At 37.1% G+C, this 25,221-nt stretch overlaps 1 protein-coding gene across 2 annotated transcripts in view; it reads right to left on the bottom strand.

The window, feature by feature from the left end:
* The window catches only part of CUL3 (cullin 3), a 95,734-nt gene that overhangs the window by 41,688 nt on the left and 28,825 nt on the right, over positions 1–25,221 (bottom strand). For both annotated transcript variants that reach the window (XM_047721132.1, XM_047721133.1), the window contains one exon: positions 12,665–12,778. In XM_047721132.1, coding sequence (XP_047577088.1) covers positions 12,665–12,778 — 114 coding nt within the window. The remainder of the gene's footprint in view (positions 1–12,664; positions 12,779–25,221) is intronic.

The raw sequence follows: 25,221 nt of genomic DNA on the forward strand, positions 1-25,221 counted from the left end.
GGATTAAACCTGAGTCCCAAAAGGAGAAATACTCTGTGATTCCATTTATATAAGTTATCTAGATTGGTCAAGTTCATATAAATAGAAAATACAATGATGATGCCACGGGCTCAAGGGAGAGTAATGGGAAGTTACTATTTGATGGGTACAGAGTTTTAGTTTTACAAGATGAAAAGTTCTGGAGGTAGATGGAGGTGATGGTTTGTACAACAGTATGAATACTTATCACTGAACTGTACACTTAAAATTGGTCAAGACAATAAATTGTATGTTAACTGCATTTCACAACAATTTAAGCAAACAAACACCAACTGTTTAAAAAGCATCAAAGAGCAACAAAGGGAACCTGGACTTGTGGGGCCAAGATTCTGGAGAAAAGGCAAGTAAGTACACTGAAAAGAGACCAACATTCACCCTCAGTCGTTTCCTTGGGTCCTTGGTTTATCTGGAAAAACTGGAAATGAGCGGCTAAGCAGAAAGTCACAAGTAGGCTGGCTATCAAGTAGCTAAGACTTATGAAGCCAAAGTCTGAAAAGAAAGCAATGCAAAGAAGAACCAGAACTTTTTGCAAGCAGTTTTCGTCAAAATGTTTAGTGACAACCATGTAAGCATGGGCAAGACACCAAACACCAAACACAAAGCAGCACTGGGAGGCTAAAGAGCTGAAGAGAGACCACACCGGCAGGCTCGAAATGGTGAGGAGACAAAAGATGGAATTCAAGGCAGGGTAACATGGAAAGTAAACTGATAAACACCTCAGGCTTCTAGACCCCAGATGGCTATTCTCTACGAGTAAAGACATGCTTCAGAAATAAAGGGAAACTCAAAACAGACAAACTTAGAGCCTAAAAGCCAGCTTCAACTAGATCACGGTGATTTGCCCATATTATGCCTGCCTGGCAGATGATTACATTTCCTTGGAAGGAAGATACCATCCAGGGTCTCCCAATTTTTCATACACAATGTTGACAAAATTTGCAGGTTTGTCCTCCATACCAAAACAAATACCCAGTACCAAATATCTAAAAGCCAAGGGGGAAAAAACTTCAGGAAGTCAAAGCATTCTAAGACTCCTACCCAGGAAGTGGTTAAAATATACACATATATAAAGTAAACTCTAAGTCAAGGATCTATGTTATAATCTCTAAGGTAACCACAAAAATAATTTAGAAAAAGAATACCTAAATATAAGTAACACAAGGTAATATTATAAATGGATAATAAAACATACTCCATTCACCTAAAAAAAAGGCAAGGAAGCTGGGAAAATCCAATAAAGAATAGGTGAGACATAAAAAAAAAATCCAATATAATGGCAAACTTACACCCAAATGTACTAGTAATTATATTAAACATACATAAGCCATATGCTTCAATTTAAAAACAAAAATTATCAGATGGGCTTAAAAAGCCTATTACTGTATGGCGCTTATAAATGATAAGGACACAAAAAGGTGGAAAGGAAAGAATGGGGTGAAATTTGCCATAAAAACACCAACCAAAAGAAAACTCATATAGTAATATTACACAAAGTAGACTTTAAGGCAAGAAGTATAGGAAATAAGAAGGATATTTCATAAAATAAGAATCAACTCAACAGGAAAATCAAATAGCCCTAAAATTTATATTCATTTTATAACAAAACCCTCAAAATATTCAATTAAAAGGAGAAAAGACAAATCCACAGTCAAATCTAAAGATTTTAACATTTCTCAGGAGCTGACAGGACAAGCAAACAAAAATATTTAGTGAAGATGTGGAAGATGTGGACAATTTGAATATGGTTAACAAATTTAACCAAAGAGATGTTTATACAGCACTTTATTCAACAACTGCAGTTTGAAAAACTGTAAATAACTGAAATTTAAAGCTTCTCTTCAGAGATACCACTAAAAGAGAAGAAAAAAGGCATGCCCAGAATGGAAGACAGTATCTCTTAAACTATATAAAATACATCTAGAGGGGCACCTTGATGGCTCAGTCAGTTAAGCGCCTGATTCTTGATCTCAGCTCAGGTCTTGATCTTGGATCGCGAGTTTAAGCCCCACATTGAGCTCAAAAACAGACAAACAATAAAAATATTTATCTACAAAGAACTTTTACCCAGCATATATAAAAACCTCCCACAAATTACTAAAAAACAAAAATCCTATAAAACCCACATTTAAAAAAAACGCAAACAGACTTTTCCACTTTTATTTATGTTACATGTCAACAAAAGTGTCAAAAAAATTAGAAGAGGACTTTCAAATTACTGCAGGGCTAGAGTACTATCAACTGGATAGAATAAACACTAAGGCATCTAATATTTTTGGTGATTTTCTAGATATTCTGGTAATGATGGTGTTAAGTAACTTCTGATGACAATTAGGAAACTTAAGTCTTAACCAAGTCACTCTTTAAGAATTTTAATATCAGATTCAAACAAAATAATAAGAAAAGAAACCAGAATACTATTCTAATATGCTTCAATATTATAAAATAGCTTACACTTGGGAGCATGGAAAAAGTCACTGTTCTTCAATTCCATTTGGGGAACCAAGACTATCTGCCCAAACAGATGTCTACATCATAAAACTGCCCAATGACAAAACTTGGAAAAAGAAATCACAGTTGTTGAGAGCAATGCTTGATACGTAATACACTCATTGTATACTTGCTGAATGAATGAATTTATCCTCATAAGCACAAAGGTGAATGAATGTTAGCTCAACTCTGAGAAAATTATCATAATTCTGAGAGCCCCTGGTGGCTCAGTCAGTTAAGCGTCTCTTAGTTTCGGCTCAGGTCACTATCTCACAGTTGTGGGACTGAGCTCCAGTGCAGAGTCAGCTAGAGATTATCTCCCTTTCTCTTTGCTCCTCCCCTGTGGGCTCATGCATGCTCTCTAAAATAAATGAAATCTTTTAAAAAATTATCAGAAATTCGGGGCGCCTGGGTGGCTCAGTGGGTTAAAGCCCCTGCTTTCGGCTCAGGTCATGATCCCAGTGTCCTGGGATCGAGCCCCACATAAGGCTCTCTGCTCTGCAGAGAGCCTGCTTCCTCCTCTCTCTGCCTGCCTCCCTGCCTGCTTGTGATCTCTCTGTCAAATAAATAAATAAAATCTTTAAAAAAAAATTAAAAAATTAAAAATAAAAAATTATCAGAAATTCTGTTAAGCAGAGTCAATATACATAATTCTTCTGCACTGAGGTGGTTCAGGCGAAGTGATGAAGACTATGGGCTTTGAATTCAAAAAAGACTTGGATTCACTATTCCAGTAATATAGTAACTGTGTGATCTTGGCAGATTATCTTCTCTCTCTAACCTTGATTTATTCATTTGTGAAATGGAGAGTACAATACTCACCTAGAAGGTCAGGTATTTAAAACATTTAGAAAAGAGATGCAGCCATATAATAAAGAGTATATATTGCTATATATTCAGGAAAGTATTTTTACTTTTTTAAAGAAATTTAAGAATAAAAATTCTATTAGTAAAAAATAAAAATTATTGCTTTCCCCAACTACTTCTTAAAAACAGCAACAATAAAATAGCAACAATTTAAGGATTAAATGAAATATACTTAAATATGCTAAAAACAATGCCAGACACACACTAAGGGCTTTGAAAGTGTTAGGTGCTATTACAAGAAATAGTACTGGATAGACTCCTAGCCAACTGATGCTCTATCAACCCACTTTAAGAGTTCTTAAAGAAACTGTCATCAGCTTAATACTAAATCTACCCCTCACCTCTTGTTTTTTCCTTTATTACAAACAACACAAGTAACTGATCACTTTCAGTTTTAAAAAAGGTGTATGGGGGGCGCCTGGGTGGCTCAGTGGGTTGAGCCGCTGCCTTCGGCTCAGGTCATGATCTCGGGGTCCTGGGATCGAGTCCCGCATCGGGTTCTCTGCTCGGCAGAGATCCTGCTCCCCCCCCTCTCTCTCTCTGCCTGCCTCTCCATCTACTTGTGATCTCTGTCAAATAAATAAATAAAATCTTAAAAAAAAAAAAAAAAAGGTGTATGGGGCAACTGGGTGGTTTAGTGGGTTTAAACCGCTCCCTTCGGCTCAGGTCATGATCCCAGGGTCCTGGGATCGAGCCCCTCGTCGGACTCTCTGCTCAGCAGGGAGCCTGCTTCCCCCCTGTCTCTCTGCCTGCTTCTCTGCCTACTTGTGTTCTGTCAAATAAATAAAAATCTTAAAAAAAAAAAAAAAAAGGTGTAAAATGTCCAAGTTGAAAGATTGGAAAATTTAAAATGATCTAACCAACACATCTTCAACAGATCCCATAGACCGGCCTTAGTGAACCCATAAACCACTTGAAATTGCAAATAAAAGTATACGTTGTATGGTATGTAGATGCACAGATATCTACTTTTGGTAGAGGGTCAAAACCCCAAAGAGATAAAAACCAGAGCTCTTACCCAATAAATCTATTTTCCTTATAAATAAGGCATTAAGAGTTTTGCCTAGAGAAGTTAAGTAACTTAAGCACATTAATGACAATGTAGGAACTAAAGCCAAGTGTATCTTAATTCATCATTAATATTTTTTCTCCACTACTCCCCATTTCCTACAGGAAACACAAACACACACACACACACAGAGGAAATCTGTACACATAAGAAGTTTGTGCACATACAGACAACATGGGACAGTACTCTTTATGAACAAAAGTTTCATTTCCTTTACTACCTCAAGAAATATGTGCTCTATTTCTGACCATACCACAGGGCCTACTTCATGCTGAACAAATACTTGCCTCCCTAAAGTCAACCTCATGGACTGCCACATCATCACTCCACACACAAAAACAGTTCATAGGGCATGGTAATCGAGGGGTTTACGGGTCTATCAATTTGTCAGAAAGAGTAACTGAGATGGAAGGCAAGATGAAATCCTCATTATCAAGCACAACATTCTTGACCTTCAACAGTATTTATGATGATGACTTTTTTTTAACATAAAGGTCTAGTACTTGGCTTGGGATCTAACCACCAAAAAATGCCAAGGTATTTATACTATCAGTCACAATACAAAAAACTACAGCACAGATGGGGAAAGCCTGTTGTTCCAGTCAAGAAAAATATCGAACAGGTGCGAAACTTAATAATCTCAAGCCACTGGATCCTATCTTCTATTATTTGTATTTAAGATGACATTTTAAGAGCAGAGGAAGTGCCAAAAGACCTCTTAAGCAACCTATCTGTGTTGTTCCAGAATAAAGTTTATTTTCAAAACTTCTCTAAATGTGCAATCTAGAATGCTGTAAAGAAGAAACATTCAAGCCTCAAAACCTACAGGAAAAACATGGACAAGAATTTCAGCATCTCAGTGTTCTCACCCTCTCACCCTATCTTCTGACTTCCCAAAAAACACAAATTCTTGGTAGCTTCAGCGAACAGCTTACTTCTTTCTCTCAACTCTGCTTCCTGCCACCTATTATCACTGGTAACTCAGCCACTGACAAGAATGACCAATCTGACATGCTGTTTACCGGTACCCTAAATATTTATTCCCATCTTTATCAGGACTCCCTTCACCCACATACTGATATGGGCAACCCTGAACCTCATTAGAAGACACCAAATATCTCTGGCCCTGGCGATCTTCTTTTTCCTCCTACCTTTCCTACTTTGTTACACTGAAAGGAACCTGCTCCTTACTCTCAACTGGGTCTCCAGGTCTACTCATCCCTAATACCTAATACCTCCATTTCCTGGGATCTTATGACTCAGATGCCTACTTATTAAAGAGCACAGACTCACAATCAACAATCAACCATTTCAATAATGCTACTACATTAAAATCCTCCCCCATACCCAGTAAGGCTAAATTTACCTGAGCATTCTTACCTAAGACTGCCAAGTACACCTGGAAAAAGTAAAAACTCTGCTGACCACCTCTACTATGTAAACTCTGTGCTAACTCTTGCCTAAATTACCCCTTACAACTAACTACGAGATGATCCATTTATTTACAAAGAGCTGACCCCAGCACAAGAGATCCTCCAAACCTTTTCCTTGTATAGTCCTATTATTGCTGAGTACCACGACCACAAATTTAGTAGCTTACTACTTTTTCACAGCTCTAGAGTTCAGAAGACTAAAATCAGTTCCCTAGACTTAAGTCAAGATGTCAACAGGGCTGATTCCTTGTAGAGGATCTGAGGAGGGAGCCCACCTTTTCTTGCCTTTTCCAACTTCTAGTGGCTAGCTGTACTCAGCTACAGCCCCTCCTCCATCTTCAAAGCCTATCATTTCCCAATCTCTGCTTCTGTTACATCACCTCCATCTCCTATTGACCCTCCTTCTGTAATGAACCTGTGATTCCACTAGGCCCACTAGGATAAACCTAGACCAATCTCTTCTCTCAAATCCTTAACCTAATCACACCTGCAAAGTTCCTTTTGCCCTATAAGGTTAACAATCCCTAGGTTCCAGACACTAGTCATGGGCATGTCTGGGGGATCATTATTCAGCCTACCAATCTTTAACACCCTCACATACTTCAGGTCACCCTAAACCAATGGTCCCACTTTCTACTTTACAAAGGAGACCAAGAGCATCAAAAGTTCGTTAGCTTCTCTCTTCTTCACAATGTTATTGCTACATTCTGCTTGACCTCTTTACTCATACTTAATGACTTTCCAAATAAATAGCTCAAAGAAGCAGTGACCCTCCCTTCCTGGGTTAACTCTCACCTTGTGCCTATAACTCACAGCCTCCCTTTAAGGAAAAACCTGCAATGACACTACAGCTTTGTTATTTGTGAAAATGACTGAAGTATGGACAAATTCAAGTAAAAAAATGAAAATAAAGTTGCCATAGTTTTATGCAGAAAACTTCTCTACTAACCTTCTAGTAACACTATATATCACATTAGAAAACGTTTTTCTATTTCCTTTGCCATTAATTCTAATTGCTCAAAAGTAGCCTACAGAATACCATCCACAACTTTAACTTCCCTTCACACTATATTCATTTTTATAGTTTTTAAATTTTTTTTAAAGGATTTTATTTATTTGTTAAAGAGGGAAGGAGAGAGAGTGGGAGGCAGGGAGAAGAAAGCAGGGGGTGGCAGGCAGAGGGAGAAGCAGGCTCCCCACTGAGCAGGGAGCAGGATGCGGAATTTGATCCTACGACCCTGGGATCACGACCAGTGTGGAAGACAGACGCTTAACCGACTGAGTTCCCCAGGCATCCCGTCATTTTTACAGTTTACAAAGAAAAATTAACTGAATAGTAACATATACTTATGAGCTATATTGACAATTAAAACTTTTACAGAACCAGGACAAATTTTCTTGTAAAATGCTCAAATCTTTCTCCAATCATTAATCTTTTAAACAATTAAAATTGAAAATGAAACTTTTATTAAGTAGCCCCAAACCAATCTTAGAAGTTCAACATGTAAGTTTCAAATATTAGGAAGGGGTAGAGTGGGCAGAAACTAGAAGTGACATGTTCCATCTAGAGACATGTACACATTGCTTTTGAAATGTTGCACACAGCCGCACAACCAAATTATGTGGAACAAAGTGTGACCAGTGGCTGCCTCCACATAACCAATGATTCCACTTTCATTTTCAAGAGTCAGTGTGTCCCACAGTATCTATACGTCGAGGCTGATGCATGGCATTTTATAGACATCTCCGTAAAGAGCAAAAGTCAGCTAGCTGAGTAGGTAGGTGGTAGGTAGGTAGATAGTGAAGAATCTTCTCTCCTCCCTCTCGGAGCCTGAGATCTAGAATTCCAACAGTTATAGCCGGTATTCACCATCAGAAGGTTATCTGTCTAGGATCCATGATGGTACAACCAGTATGCTTCAGGTATGTGCCCTATCTAGCAGGTTATGTCACCTGAGAACTCTGGAATGATGGTAAAACTCTTCAAAGAAAAAGTGCAGACATCGGGGCACCTGGGTGGCTCAGTGGTTTAAGCCTTGCCTTCGGCTCAGGTCATGATCCCAGGGTCCTGGGATCGAGCCCCGCATCGGGCTCTCTGCTCAGCAGGGAGCCTGTTTCCCTTCCTCCTCTCTGCCTGCCTCTCTGCCTGCTTGTGATCTCTCTCTGTCAAATAAATAAATAAAATCTTAAAAAAAAAAAAAAAAAAATTGGGGCGCCTGGGTGGCTCAGTGGGTTAAGCCGCTGCCTTCGGCTCAGGTCATGATCTCAGGGTCCTGGGATCGAGTCCCACATCGGGCTCTCTGCTCAGCAAGAAGCCTGCTTCCCTCTCTCTCTCTGCCTGCCTCTCCGTCTACTTGTGATCTCTCTCTGTCAAATAAATAAATAAAATCTTTAAAAAAAAAAAAAAAAAAAAAAGAAAAAGAAAATGCAGACATCAATAGGAAAAAGTCCTTAGATTCTTGGCAATTAAAAGCATTTGTATTTCTTGACCAAAGTATTGGTTACATAAATGCCTGTATTTGTCAAAGTAATTTTCTAACTCCAGTTCTGCACATTTCAATGTATAAAATCTTACCTTAATTTTAAAAAGCACTTATTGGGGCGCCTGGGTGGCTCAGCAGGTTAACCCGCTGCCTTGGGCTCAGGTCACGATCTTAGGTCCTGGGATCGAGCCCCATATCAGGCTCTTTGCTTAGTGGGGAGCCTGCTTCTCTCTCTCTCTGCCTGCCTCTCTGCCTACTTGTGATCTTTCTCTGTCAAATAAATAAATAAAATCTTTAAAAAATTAAAAAAAAAATAAAAAATAAAAAGCACTTATCTTTAAGCTCAGAATACTAAGCATAAAAAGCAAATAAAGAGAATAAAAGAGTATGAAAATGAAAGAATTCTATCTTGTGGAATGTGAAGATATTTTATCAACAACACTTTAAATTCTCTCCAAATCCTTAACAGCATGTATTTTTAAAAGATTTTTTGATTCAAGAAAGAGTGAGCAGAAGCAGGGGGAGGCTCATAGGGATAAGCAGACTCCCTGTTGAGCATGGAACCCTTGCAGGTGGATCCTAGGATCCTGAGATCAGGACCTGAGCCCAAAATCAAGAATCAGACACTTAAACCGACTGAGCTACCCCAGCACCCCAACAATAGTATATTTTTAAAAAGATTATTTATTTACTTATTTATTTGAGAAAAAAGAGTGCATGAGTGTGCACAAGCAAGGGTGAGGTGCAGAGGGAGAAGCAGACTCCCCACTGAGCAGGGAGCCCAATGCAGGGCTTGATCCCAGGACACTGAGATCATGACCTGACCCGAAAGGCAGACAAACAACAGCATATTTTAAAAAGCATTTTGCAAAACTGTAATCCATAATCTATTAAAAATTAATTTATAATCTATAAAAACTGTAATCTATAATCTATAATCTACTAAAAATCTATGATCTATTAAATCTATATCTATATCTATTATAATCTATAATCTATATTATAATCTATAATCTATTTTTAAATAAAGATTCCATGTACATGTATTTATTCAAGTTACACTTGAATGCCTAGTTGGTGCAAGCTGTGATAGGTGTTGGGGACACAGTGGTGACAAGACACTGGCCCCTCCTCATAATGTTCAGTCTAATGGAGAGACAAGGCCCTAAACAGCTGTTAATAATGATTGTGATAAATGATACAAAGGAAGAGCACTGGGTACAAGGAGAGCAACTGCGGCCAGTAGGCAGTACACAGTGTAGGTCAGGGAAAGCTTACCAGAAATCTACTGAGACTTAAAGGATAAGTAGGAGCAAATCACATACGGAGAGGAAACGTTCTAGAAACATTTCCACACAGAAGACATGTGTGAAGATTTCAAGATGAGCAATAAGAACTTCAGCCGACTTGATCACATGCTTTCAACTAAGCACTCTAGGAGCACAGCGAGTGTTCTAAGACTAGTCACGAAATGCTCTGAGAGAGAAATGAAGGTGCTTTCCTGCTGGGTAGTTATGAAAATCGAAAAACTGCAGATTCTAGAAATATATGATGGAGGGATGAAGACACTGACAAGAATAATTCCCAGGTTTCTGGCATGAACAAATAGAATGGTACCAATTTTGCATTCATTTGGAAATGCCAACTTTGAAGTCCCTCTCAGACAACAAAGATGGCCATCAACTTGACAAATGAATATAACAAAGCTTAATCTCAGAAAATGAGAATGGAGATGTGATTTGGGAATCATCTGCACAGAGGTACTTACTGAAGCTACAGCAGGAGCTGAGTGAACCAGGAGGAGGAAGTCCAGGTTACTAAGCCCTAAGACTGCCTCTATTTAAAGGGCAGAGGAGGAGGAGCAGCTGAGAAGGAACAGTCGGGAAAGGCAGGAGGCATACTGAGGGAGTGCTATGTCACTGAAACCAAAGGCCAGCATGTGAAAAGAAAAGAGTAGTCAACTGTCCCCAAAGGCCAGCACGTGAAAAGAAAATAGTAGTCAACTGTCCCCAGTGCTGTAGAAAAAAATCAAGGAGCACAAGCATTTGCAGTGATCTCTGACTTCAGAGATGTGCAGACATGGTGATCCTCATAAGAGCAAGACTGAAGAGCATTAATTGAGGAAGAAGCTTAACTGGAATGTATTCAAAGTGAATCAAAGATGAGAAAAGGGAGATAGCCAAGGGTCAACATTTCTTAGGAGACATTTGCCTGTGAATGACAATGACCCTAGGAGGCAGCACAGAGTAAAAGAGAAAATTTAGTAGGATTCTGAGGATGTGAGTGGCCTAAACATGTCTCATGTGTATAAGTAAGACTCAGTAAAAAGAGGAAAACTGGCCTTTAAGATGAGGGAAGACAATGCCTCCATTAAAACAAGAGGGAAATGGAAAAACACAAAAAGGGAAAAAATACAGGCAAAACTGGAGATTTAGTGGTTAAGAAACGAACATAGGTTCCACCTGATGCTTGTTCTTTTCTGTGAGAAGTGGAAGGCAATATTATTTAAGAGTGAGGAGGCCAGCAGGAAAGCTGGAGGTTTGGAGAGAAACTAGTAGAGGGGAAATAAGACAACTGGACATTGTGACAAAGGACAAACAGTTGTAATGATCTACCCTGTTGGAGTTTCCTCCAGCAGAGGCCCAGGAAAACTAAGTTGCTGGTTTTATCCAGGGCTGTGGTCCTATCAGGTTTGATGAAAGGATAAAGGGACAAGAAACCTTAATCCTAGTGAGTTTTTACTGAGCACATTACTTGGTCCAGGGGCTATAGTACTCTGTATGAATGGCACCTTCAAGCATCATGGCTACCCTACCCAATGAGCAAAATATTATTTTTCATTTTATAAATGAGGAAGCCGAGGAATAAACTGATTTGTTTCTGGACTATCGTCACATAACAGTTTGACATTTCATTTGGGAACCCTATCCCCCACCCCCCAAAGGAAGTGAAATAGAAGAGAAATTTTTTAAAACATGTAAGATTGACTGTGTGTATAATCTTGAAATACTTCTTTATCAATAGAGTAATGGACCATAAAATTACAAGTGGTTTTCTATCTTAGTGTTTGTTAGTGTTAAAATTTAAAGACTCGTCAAATCTAGGACTTAGTGAGAACAGTATAAGCTAACTCGTTTCACATTTATATCCAAGGCATTGTATGTCTTCACATGCTGTCTCCTTTACCTCAAAATGTCAGCACAGAATGAATCTACCTCCTGAAGAGGAAATGAGGCTCAGAAAGGCTAAATACTGTTCTACTTTTTTTTACCAACCCCTAAAAATTGAAGTAGCCTCTCCCTGACCCCTTGCCACTAAGCCCTGTAAAACCAGGGGTAATAGGCCTGACTGCATTCTCTGAGCAGAACAAAAAACTCCAGAGCGTTTGCTCTCACTGGAAATTCTTTCCAACCACTGCTTTATGCTAGCAAGTGAAAAACTAGGACATGCTCTCATCACTATAGCTAGAATCAAACTAAAGAAACTGAAAATAAAAATTTGAAAAACAGAGAGTAAAACCTTAGAAGAAAACTGTATGTCCAATTCCCAAATATAAACACTGAAGTAACAAGAAAAGTTATTAGACTTGTTAATTTTGCCCTGACACAGTAATTAAGCTTGATGAATCTGGCTCCATTCTATAATCACACAAAGGTAAGAAAAAACTCGATAGTTAATCTCCTTTATAGTCATTAAACAGCTTAGCTCATATCAATGTTTTCCAAATTGCTGAATACGGTTTTTCCTTGACTGACAAAACAAAAAACAAGAGTAACAGGTAAGAAATGGAATATGTATCTGAATAACATACTGCAAAGATTTACTATTAAGACAGACAGCAGCTATTAGAATATAATTATTACAAGCATACTTGTATAAAATGACACCTCATCACTGAAGATGTAAAGACATTAGGTTTTTAAAAACATGTAAGAGAATACTAAGCTTTCATCTCTCATGCTGTCATTCAACCACTGTTACTCAAAAAGAGACATTAATGAAGTTTTTCAGCATTTTCCATTTTGAAGTACAAGTGTTGTATACTGAGAAAAAAAAATTAGACCTTTCTCTTTCAGTCTTCCATTCTAATCATTAAATATATGAATAATTAAGGTTCTACTTCATATAAGCTAAGGCTGGTCCCTGTAAGGGAAGTTTTTTTTTTTTTTTTTAAAGTAACGCCTTCCACACTTACCTGTGCAATTCGACTAAAGGGACAGAAAGAAGAAAGACACGGTTTTGAAATGCCCAACTTCTTAAAGGAAAAACAAAAAAGCTCTACTTACCATATACATTAGTATGTCTCTAATCATCACCATAGCTGTTTGATGATCATTCCAAGCTTGATTTAGCGTTTGAAGAAAGTTGTTATTCAATGAATTTAGTACATCTTCTCGCACCTATTAACAGAAGAGTTCATTAAAGTATTTTACACATGTGCACACATACAAACACACTCTCATATGTATACATGCACATATCTGTTCAATAAAATGGTATGGAATATTCAATTTTACATCAAAGAAATAGGTTATAGGCCAGTAGAAATATTTTAAGCTATAATATAACCTAAATACAGATAACCTAACAAATGTGTTGGATAGTCCAGACCCATCTCCTGATCTCCAGAATTATAAGGCAACCACCTGGGCAGTTCTCAACCCTCCAACAACCTAATCACAGTCAAAATAAAATCCGAAATACTTTAAGGAACTACAGGGCCCCAGAGAATTGGTCCCAGGCTATTGTTCCAACTAAATTTCTTACTACACCTCCCCTTCCCCATCCTTGCAGAATGGTTAAAAATGTTGACTTAGGAGTCAAACTACTGGGCTCAACTCCAGCTCCCTGACTAGCTGTGTCACCTTGGGTAATTTATTCCATCTCTGTGCCTCAGTTTTCCTTACATGTGAAACAGTATCCATTTTGTAGATTGCTGTCGAGGTTAAATGAACACTAGTGACACACTGAGAACAGTGCCTGGCACTCGGCCAGCACTTACTGAACATAAACTATTAACCTCACCATGCTCCAGCTACCGTGGGGCTGCATCCAACAACTGTGTTCTACTCTTTGCTCTGCACATTTCACACAGCTTACACCCTGTTTTCTACCCAAGTTTCACTTCCACAAAGAGGTCTTTCCTGACCACCCTATTTCAAACAACTTCTATCTCCACTCTTTGCACTAATTTTTCCTCACAGTACTTGTCATTGCCTACTGTTTTACCTATTTATCCACTTACTGTTCCTCTCACTAAAATGCAAGATCCACACCAGCAGGGATTTTGTCTTTTTTCCATGTGTGCCTCCCACACCTAGAACAGTGCCTGGCATCTAGAAGACCCTTTACTTTATTCACCCTACCCTCCAATACCATGAATCCACCATCAACATGGTAAGCTTTTTCAGGATATCTATCTTTGCACATCAAGTTGCCTTGAGTCTGAAATGCCTTTGCAATGCAATCCTGCTAAGACTACTCAGACTCCAAGAATTCCTTTCCATAGTCCACAAGCATATTGCCACCTTCTCCAATAAATTCCTAACTACTAGTACTTCCTGCTACGCTATCTGTCCAATGATATGATTACGGACTAGAAAATGGAATTTAGACTGATTCTAGCTTTATCATAAAAAAGCAGTTTGTTCTCTAAGTTCCTGTAACTTTGGGACTACACTGCCAACCTCCCTAATTATTCCAACCCACCCAAATCCTCCACGGTCTAGCCCTAACCAGACACGTTCTAGCTCCAAACACCTCTAGTAGTGATTAAACATTTTTAGGTTGGGGAGAATCTGAAGTCATGGTGTTTTGTGAAAAAACAAATTATTTAATGGGTGTTGAGATATATAGATAACCTATAAACTTGAATTATAAACAGTAAATAAAATGTCACTGCATATTAGCACTAGTATAAACAAGTAAAAACAAGTAGTGGCAAGTGCCGAAGACTAAAAAAAATATATATACAAAACACACTATTCCCACAAACGGGAGAATAAATTCAAATTGAGAAAACTGTATCTAATTTTTCTTATATACTAGAGGAAAAACACCTGTTAAGAGATTTTAGTGATGAACAATGTCTGTTCTAGTAGATGTGTATTCTGAAAATCACTAGCCTATATCACATAATTAGCACTGTATCACAGGTAATCTTTCTTCGTATGACTAATAAGCTCCTTGACTTTTAAACGTATCACCCATAAGCATACTGACTATATCAAAGTGACACACACGTGGTTCATAGATAGTACTGTGTTAAATACTTTTTTGTAAAGTGGATACTAAAGCATTTATTCCAACTCATTAAGTCTGGCACTTGTCAGATGCAATTCCCATGACAGCTAACACTAAAAAACCCCACAAACTGAAAATATGCCTATTTATAAAATTCCTCACCAATCCTTCATATACTTTCAGTGAACCACTAAATTTTGAATAGCAATTAAATTAAATAATGACAATACTAGGGAAACAGTACTATATATCTAACAATTAATTATTCTTAATGACTTAAGTGAACTTCTGAATACCCCTCTGTTATAAAGTCAAGTTACATGTTAACAAAGTCACCCTAATTTTGGAATGCAAAAATGTGCTTGGTGTATCTGTTAAATGAATGAAAAACTCTGACCACTCAAATTTTTAAAAGACACGTGTCCTAAAATTACTGATTTATATACACTTCCAAATAAAACACCTCAAGTATTTATATAATATTTATACTTACACCTGCCTTTCAACAAAATAAAAATGTGATCAACTAGTACAATGTGTCATAAATGATAAAACTGCTTTATTTGCATCATGCCTCAAAAATTATCCTGACAAATCAGTAACAATGAATTTTACTTAGCAGAAAATAGCTGCTATTAATTTTGTTATTTTTACTTTGTTTTTTACTGTTGAAGTTAGATGTGGTCATGGATCTGCTTTGGCCAATGACCTAAGCACAAATGATATATCATTTTTATATAATGTAAACTTCATCATCTTAGTAATTTTTAAGTGTAAAATTCAGTGATATTAAATATATTCACAATAATTAACCTCTATCACAGGACATGAGAGTTGTAAGAGGTGCCCCAGAAGATCTCCTGCTGGTCAGACATACTCTGTTACATTTATTTTTGAATGATTATGCTCACACACACAGACACAGGACTATAAGACATAAAATAAATGCTTTACATACACTTGCTGCATTCTCCTAATTATTCAGATCACTCTATGAACAAATACTTCTTCTGCTAGTGATGCCTCAGAAAACTGTCCTTCTACTCTGAGAGATGAAAAGTGAACAAATATTTGTTCAAATATACATAATAAAAGGTAGGAATAAGATGAAAATTCAACCTTTATGAAGATTAAAATGGGCTTTTTAAAAGGTAAGTTTGCATATAAACCAAAAAACACATTAAGTAGGGGATAAAAAGATTTAACTCTTATTTTACAAACTGTTAACAGAATACATAAAATTTACAAGAGATAGGAATTGGGGTCAGTTTGTGTGTGAATAACATGGTTAATCTCACACCCTCAAAACCACAATTAGTTTTTGCATCAGCAAAGGCAAACAGGAAGGAACCCTGCTGTAGAGGTGGTACCAGTACCATAGGGGGCAAGCAGACCAAGTATATCCACCATTACTGTATAGGAAAAGCTACATGAAGGTTATCCAGGTGAAGAGCTAGAATTTGAGGGGTGAAACAAGGAAAAAACAAGCACCAAAGCCATGGAAACGGAGAATAGGATGGACCAGCTGTGACAATAAGGCTAAAATGAGTAATTGAAAACTGATGGCTTGTTCATGGCACTTAATCTTGCAAAAAACAAGATACAGACAGTAGCCAAGAGCAGTAGATCACGAACCTGGCAGAAAATTAGAATCCCTTGAAGAGCAACAGATTTTGTTCAAGAGCATGAGATGACAAGACACAGACTGGGAGAAAATATTTGGAGGTGTATCTGGTAAAGGACTGTTACCCAATATATACAAGGAATTAAAAAAAGTCACCAAGAAAACCCAATCTAAAATACTGGCAAAAGACCTGGCCACCTCACCAAAAAAGATAATCAGATGGCAAATAAGCATACTGAAAGATGTCCAACATCTGATTAAGAAGTTGCAAAATGAGGGGCGCCTAGGTGACTCAGTCTGTATAGTATGCGACTCTATAGTGTAGAGATTACTTAATAAAATCTTAAAGAAAGAAAGAAATTGCAAATTAAAACAACAATGGGACACCCTTACACATTTATCAGAATGGCCAAAATCCAAAACACTGACTACACCAAATACTGCTGAGGATATAGCGAACAAGCACTTTTGCTCACTGCTGGTGGGAATGCAAAATGATACACAGCCACTTTGGAGGACAGTTTGGTAGTTTCTTACAAAACTTCATGTACTCCCACCATACCATCTATCAATTAGGCTCCTTGCTATAAATATTGAAAAAGTTGACAACTTATGTCCAAACAAAACCCCAGACTCACATGTTTACAGCAGCTTTATTCATAATTGCCCAAACTTGGAAGCAACCAACACTTCCTTCAGTAGGTGAAACAATATACTGTGGTACATCCAGAAAACAGAGTATTATTCAGTACTAAAAAGATATGATCCATTAACCCACCAATGGTGGCACCTTAAGTGCAAATTACCAAGTGAAAGAACACAATCTGAAAATGCTACTGCCTACCATATCATTCCAACTACATGACATTCTGGAAAAGGCAAAACAAAAGAGACTATAAAAAGATCAAAAGAGGGGCGCCTGGGTGGCTCAGTGGGTTAAGCCGCTGCCTTCGGCTCAGGTCATGATCTCAGGGTCCTGGGATCGAGCCCCGCATCGGGCTCTCTGCTCAGCAGGGAGCCTGCTTCCTCCTCTCTCTCTACCTGCCTCTCTGCCTGCTTGTGATCTCTCTCTGTCAAATAAATAAATAAAATCTTTAAAAAAAAAAAAAAAAAGATCAAAAGAGGGGCGCCTGGGTGGCTCAGTGGGTTAAAGCCTCTGCTTTAGGCTCAGGTCATGATCCTAGGATCGAGCCCCGCATCAGGCTCTCTGCTCAGCAGGGAGCCTGCTTCCTTCTCTCTCTCTGCCTGCCTCTCGGCCTACTTGTGATCTCTGTCAAAATAAATGAATAAAATCTTTTAAAAAAAGAAAAAAATCAAAGAAGAAGATCAGGTGCTAGGAGTCAGGGTAGAGGGAAAGATGAACAGACAGAGCACAGAGGATTTTTAGGGTAATGCAACTATTTCATATGGTACTATAATGGTGGATACATTTCATTATACCATCATTAAAATCCACAGAATGTACAACACATGAAGAGTGACCCCTAACATAAACTATGGACTTTGGGTGATAATGACAAGTCACTGTAACAATTGTACCACTCTGGTATGGAGTGCTACTGATAGTGGCGGAGGCAGTGGGAATATGGGAAATGACTATACCATCTCAATTCTGCTATAAATCTAAGAATGACTGAAAAAATAGTCTATTTAAAAAAAACAAAAAAGATTCGGGGGCTGACCGAAGACCAAGAAAAGACAATCTCTCTTTTTTCAACACAAGTATGTTTTGTATACTTGTAATAATATTGATACAATTCTGAATCCTGATTTTTTAAAGAACAATTAACATTCAACATTACCCTCTGCTTTAGGAGAAAAATACCTAGTTATAGCATTTCAAAGCATGATAACAATTCAAAGAAAAAGGTTCTATCAGAATAAAATACAGAAAGAAAAAGTCATCTGAGATTTTAACCAACTGCCAACCTAACACCAAAAGCATTATCTATAAAAGGAAAAAATGATAAACTGGACCTCATCAAAATCAGAAACTTCTCTTTTGCAGACACTGTTAAAACAATAAATGAACAAGCTACAGACTGGGAGAAAATATCAAATGATCTGTATCCAGAATCTCTCTCTAGAGATATAAAAACTCTTACAACTCAGTGAAGAAAGCAAACAATTAAGAAATGGGCAAAAGACTTGAAAAGACACTTTACTGAAGAGGTTATATAAAGGCAATTTTACACATGAAAACATGTCCAACAACACTAGCCATTAAGGAAATGAAAATTTTAAAAATAAGATACCGATTATAATAGCTAAAATAAAATATACTGACAATACCAAGTGCTGACAAAGATGCCAAACAACTCAAACTCTTCTTATACATTGCTAATGAGAATGCAAAATAGTATAGCCCTAGAGGAAACAGTTTGGCGTATGACCTAGCAATCCCACTCATAGGTATTTATCCCAGAGAAATGAAAACTTACATACACACAAAACCTATACATTTATGTTCACAGTAGCTCTCTTTATAATCACAAAAAAACTACATATCATCCAAAACTCATTGAACAAATAAATAGGTAAATGGATATGTAAACCGTGGTACATTCACACAATAGAACATATTATTCAGCAATAAAAAGGAACAAACTACAGATACATACAACACCTTGGCGCAGTCTCAAAATAACTATGCTGAATGAAAAACGTTTGTTTCAAAAGGTTACAGACTGTATTATTCCATTTACAAGACATTCTTGAGAAAACAAAAACTACAGTCACAGAATAGATCAGTGGTTGCCAAATCTCAGGGAAGGAGGAGTATATGATTACAAAGGGAAAACAGTGAGTGTTCTGGGGTGAAGAAATGTTCTGTTCTAATTATGGCAGCATTTATATGAATCTATACACATGGGCTAAAATTCATAGAAATGTATATGAAAATAAACGGCTCTTATCAACTTTTTAAAATCTGCAACAACTATGATTCTCAAGTTGTGCCGTTTTGTTATTATACTGTAAACATAAACTAGGATGTCACAATGTTTATTCTTAAAATTTGCAACTTGAGGGGTGCTCTGGTGGCTCAGTTGGTAAGCAACTGCCTTCAGCTCAGGTCATGATTCCAGGTTGCAGGGATTAAGCCAGAGACAGAGGGGCTCCCTGCTCAGCGGCAGGGGCAGGGGCGGGGGCTGTCAGTCCGCTTCTCTAGCTCCCTTTGCCCCTCCTCCCAGCTTGTACTAATAAATGAATAAAATCTTAAGGGGAAAAAAAAAAAGGCAAACTGAATGCCAATCAAAGAACTGTTAATTACTTCAGGGGTGTCAACTTATGAATGACTCTGGAATAATTCAAACTGGCATACTACATTCTTCATTTCTGTGAACATAGCTTTTCCTGTCCTTTTAATTACATCCTCAGCCAAGATTAAAGTGGAATTACTAAGTCAAAAGAAAATGTTTATTTTTCAGCACTGTGATTAAAATCTGTTCACTGATAATGTCCAAGTTGCATGAAACACATCTTCAATCAAATTATTGGCAAAAGGAAGAGGAGGATGGAAAGGAAGATGACAAGAGAGGCCAGTAGGCATGAGCATGCCAAGACCTACAAGTTCCCAGTCTTTGCCCTCGAGTTTTCTTATCTAAGTATCTTCATGGATTGACAAGGATGCTAACCTTGGGCCAGGAGTTCTTGGCTGGTTGGAGAGTCAAAGACATTAATAATCTGCACAGTCTTTCCCCCCACCCCTGCCGCCAACACACACAATTAAATCATTAATTACAATTTTCTTTCACCCTCTCAGTTTCAATGCCTGGGCAAAATCCCAGCCAGCCAATCCTAATTAAATGTTTAGGTAACACAAAGAAATTCATTGGCTAAAACTAATTATAAAAATTTTAGCTCTAAAGTCCACTGAAACTAGAAATGAGCCATATAATTAATGTGATATGGACTACTGAAAATTAACAACTTCCTTCTTAAAAAGTCTCAAAACTCAGGACAATTTTTAATTCAAATACAGACAAATCTCTGAAGTACAGAAAACTATATTTAGCATTATTCTGCATTGAAATATTGAAATACACATTGTGTATTAAAAACACAAAGTGGGGGCGCCTGGGTGGCTCAGTGGGTTAAAGCCTCTGCTTTCGTTCGGCTCAGGTCATGATCCCAGGGTCCTGGGATTGAACCCCACACTGGGCTCTCTGCTTAGCAGGGAGCCTGCTTCCTCCTCTCTCTGCCTGCCTCTCTGCCTACTTGTGATCTGTCAAATAAATAAATAAAATCTTAAAAAAAAAAGAAATTGATAAAAAAACACAAAATGGGTCATGAATAACATGGAGCATATGCTAAATTACACAAAAAACATTTACAAAATATCACAGAGAAACTAAAATGTTAAAGGCATATAATCTCCTAGAAATCTAAAGTATTTTAACCATCACTCAAAGTTAAAAAATCAAATTAGTATTTGAGGACAACTTTCAGGGCAGTTACTAACCAGAACTTTGAATAAGTTAGTTAACTTATCTGGTCTGTAGCTCCTCCTACCCATATTATTAACGAGGTTGACTAGAACAATGGCATTTATTTCCTGCTCCACTAAGATGTCTTAATACTACTGCAAGGTAGGCTCCATTTTCCTGAATACATATGATTTATATTGGTTCTGTAGAATTTAAAAAGTGCATTTTCCACTCTTTGGAAAAAAAAAATTAAGAGCCACAGGATGTCTGCTAAGTACCCTCCGGTTTCCAAATTCTGAAACAAATATTTCATCTGACTATTTAGATAAATATGCAACATTTACATGATCAAAAATAACATTTAAGTTCCCACTTACATCTGAATTTTTTCAGGAGCCTGTCACTTTACAAATTTTACGTTATGTAAACCCTATTCTTCTAAGGAATATCATTAAAGAGTTATTCTTGAAGAGCTCAAAAACTTACATCAGTGATGACATAAACCTGTCAATAAAAGTGGCTACCTAGAGAAGTCCATCTCCATGAAGTGTAGAAGACACCTCTCCTAATCTGACACACATAGGTTTTAAAAAGCTCCACAGATCTTCGCTTTCTCCTGAGAACTCTTAATTTAAAAGATTAAAAAGAAATAGTATAATACTTTGCTATTTTTACGTTAACAGTCCTATATAGGGAATAGTGGCGGCACAGGAGTGCAGTTGCTGAAAAGTTTGCCTGTCTGATGCAAATCACAGATCCAACACTTAATAGATACATAACCACCAGTAACTTCTTTGTGTATCAAGTTTTTACAAAAGAGGAATAATAACAACACCTACTTCAAGGAGTTGTGTGGATAAAATGAGTTAATATATAAATAATGCTTACAACAGGGGCCAGCCCACAGTAAATGTCATATACGCATTTGTTATAACCATAATGTTATTGGTATTACTTATTTATAATAGTATCACATAAATATTCGATCTTGCTACTCTGTAAGTGTGGCCCTTACATAGAATAAGGTTCAAGACCGTCATCATGATCATTATCATCACCTTGGAACTTGTTAGAAATTCAAAATCTTGGGTCCTAGGTCAGTTCTACTGAATCAGGATCTGCATTCCCAAGTGCTTTAGATTTTGAGAAACATGTGACACAAAACACATATACATAAATATGGTGACATATGTTATACAGTACTTCCTAAACACTCAATTTCTACTTGATTCTTGCTTTCCTTCCTTCTAAAAAACAAATTTCTCTGTTAACTGGAAGGAATCCTTTTACTTCATAAGTAGAGGAGTTTGTAAAGCAGCTAATATCTAATATCTGTATACTCAATGTAAGTTTGAATAGATACTGCTCTCTCTCACAATACATAACAACCTTAAGATTTTTGTATTTCAAAAGCAAACTTGTACTAAGCTTACGAGCATTAATCTTAAATTTGTTGGTATCTTAAACTTTCCAAGAATTCACTAACGACAAAAGATTCCTCAATGATATAAAATTCACTGCCTTCCTGATATTTTCTAGTCTGATAGTACTGTTTCTCACTATTTTCACTATCATTCAGAAAAAAAGGTGGCAGTCTCGATCAGAGGAATCATACCAGTATCATGGACAAAATAGTAAGATAGCTACTACAGGGTAAACTTGTTTCTTGGGTGCTGTCAGAACATTCTTCTGTAAGTAATTTTACTAACATATATTTAATACTTAGTAATGTATGTTTAAGCATTTTATAAGGAGCACATTACCTGAATTTCAACTTAAAATTCATTCCTAGTGGCAGAATTTCCCCACTCACTTTCTAAGTGTCCAAAACAAAGCTCGTAATTCAAAAGAATACATAAAAATCTTTCTTCAAACTGTCAATTCAGATATATAATGATTCCTTCCAACAAGCAAAGCAGGGTGCTAGCCACTATGGGGGATAGAGGAGCCCAATACTAGCATTCCTATGACCTTAATACAAAGTAGAGTACAATGAATAGCAGTAGAGAATCATGAGGCACAAAGCAGGGGCACACAGTGGTAAATTAGGACAATGTATTTTTATAATTCCATACATAAAGAGTATTTGCTACATGTTAAAGCAAATAAGAAATCATCTAAATTTGGCATCATTTTAAAAAATATGTCCTCAGTTAATATAAAAAAAGAGTTAGAAAAATCAGGATTTCTCTATGAGTACAAAGTAGTGCCATGAAAACCAGTAGAGCTTTTTACCTAATGGCTGGAAATGAAAACTGAAAGAAAGGAGTATACCACAGAAGGACATGAATTATCTATCACTTGTAAAGTATTACCTTCACAATGGTTAAGACAAAAGATATACATTAAAAACCCTTATAGCACTAGACCATAATTAAACTCTGGACAAAGATACTGACAGAATAAGTAGTAAAACATACACAAAGCATGGCAATATGGTAATTAAGTCTTTTTGTTCTCTTCAGTAACATGGGGAAAGAAAACCCCCCTCGTTCCACAGGATCACACAATCTGGCTCCCTCCAGACAGACAAACTCATCTCAAAAAATGAGAGCTATAGACCCCAAAATTTTCACTGTGCTTTTAAATGGTGAAACATACTCTACTTGAACAGGGTTTGGATTTAGCAGTTAACTGGGTAGGTAGAAGCACATCTGGAAGACAAAACGGAATCTGGCAGCTGGTGAACATAATGCATGGTTTCCATCGGACTGCTAGTATTCTCAGGGATTCGTTTCCATAGACAATTATTGAGCGCCAACTATATGAAGGAGCAGGAGGCAAAAACAAGAATAAGACAGGTCCTAGGTTGGTCACTTGCTCTTTTGATAAACATTAAAAGAACACCACTAGAAAATATAACAGAAAGCAAGACAGAAAGGGGTATCTGCCCTCACAGTGCTTAGTCTACACAACAATTTAACTGGGAATAGCGAGTATTTAACACATGGGTGAATTTACCAAATTAAGTAACACCTTAACCTTGGCTCTCCCCAACATCATTTCTCTTCCAATCCTTTCAAAGGAGAAGCTACTCAATTTCTTAGGCTCCTCCCATCCCGTGGCTGCCATCTTCCCGGATCTCTAATAATCTCTATTACCTTCATTATCCCCCCAAATCTCTTTCTCTTTGGGGATTCCTCTAATCATATTCCAGTCACTCTTCCAAATCATATTCTTAAGGGTTTGTACCCCTAGCTCAGACACAGCTTTCCTCCTGTCATCACCCTAAGCTACTTCAATATTCATTGTAATAGTTGTTTCTTTCAACAACTTAAAAAGTTAGAAAATAAGGACAAGATGGCAGGAGAACAAAAGATATGTAGCAATGAAGCACTTAAGATGGCATGTCTACTAAATCTTTCACACCATCTTCACTTCAGTCAGTCTCTTTTGGAAACAAAAAACCAATGGCTCCCACCACCCACAGGATAAAACCCAAATTCCCTGTAATGTCTTCCTAAAACCTAATCCAGCCTACTTTACCACTCTCATTCCCCAAAAATGTATCTGAAGCCTTTTATAGTCCATCTTCACTGATCTTACCTGACTATACTCATGCTTACCTGCCTTTTTTATTTATGCCATTTTTTTTACTATCTTTTCCCTCTGTTCGTATGATGAACCTTTAATAATTCTTTAAGGCTCATCAAAAGTGACCTCCTCTTTCTACTTTGCCCTGAATTCCTCAAGCAAAATAATTCTTCTTCAAATCTGATTACCTCACTAAAACTGGAAGATTCTTGCTGACAGGCATAGTGTCTTAATTATTTTTTGGTAGATGAAACACAAGAGACTCAATATCTGTGGGCTTCTGAAATGAATCTGTCTTTGCTAACAAAAATCTTATTCCTGAGTGTTTCTATCAATGTCCTTTTATAATTCACTGCAATTATTATTCTAATAATATATTTTGTACTTAAATGCCATTAAAATAAAAACCACTACACTCATTCACATTTGCCTAGAAAGAAAGAAAAGAACTAAAAAAGCTTTATTATAAATGCTAAGTCTATTAAGTAATTGGCTTAACAAAACAGTCCAAAGCTTACCAAGAATACCAACTTCATTTCCACATGCCATTAGTACCCTCACAGAAACACTTTAATTTACTGGTGAATAAACATAACATTTAAAATTCTGGCTCTTCTCTTTCTCCTTTCAAAAATGGGGAGAAAAATCAATATACTGAAGAAAAGTTTATATAGAGACATCATTTTTAGCAAATGAAACCCTATATACAAAAAATAAATAATAGGGTGTTATAAAAGATTTTTCAGTTTACCACACAAACAAAAAACCTCAAACAAGAAAGCCATTTAAAAATTCAAACTATTTTTCTAAGCTTCAGTTTCTCTACCTGTCAAAGTGCTTAGAATTGATCAGATGACTAGGCACAGATTCAAGTGCTTAAGTTCCCCAAAGGCAGGGACTTTTCATATAACGCAAATGATTATTATTAGACCAGTGCTTGGTACGTAAGAGGTCCTCAATAGGGAGTTTTTCTAAATGAATGAAAAAAGTCAGCAGGATCAAGCTCCCTTATTCT

Source organism: Lutra lutra, chromosome 3 (assembly GCF_902655055.1).
Source record: "Lutra lutra chromosome 3, mLutLut1.2, whole genome shotgun sequence".
Lineage (NCBI taxonomy): Eukaryota > Metazoa > Chordata > Mammalia > Carnivora > Mustelidae > Lutra > Lutra lutra.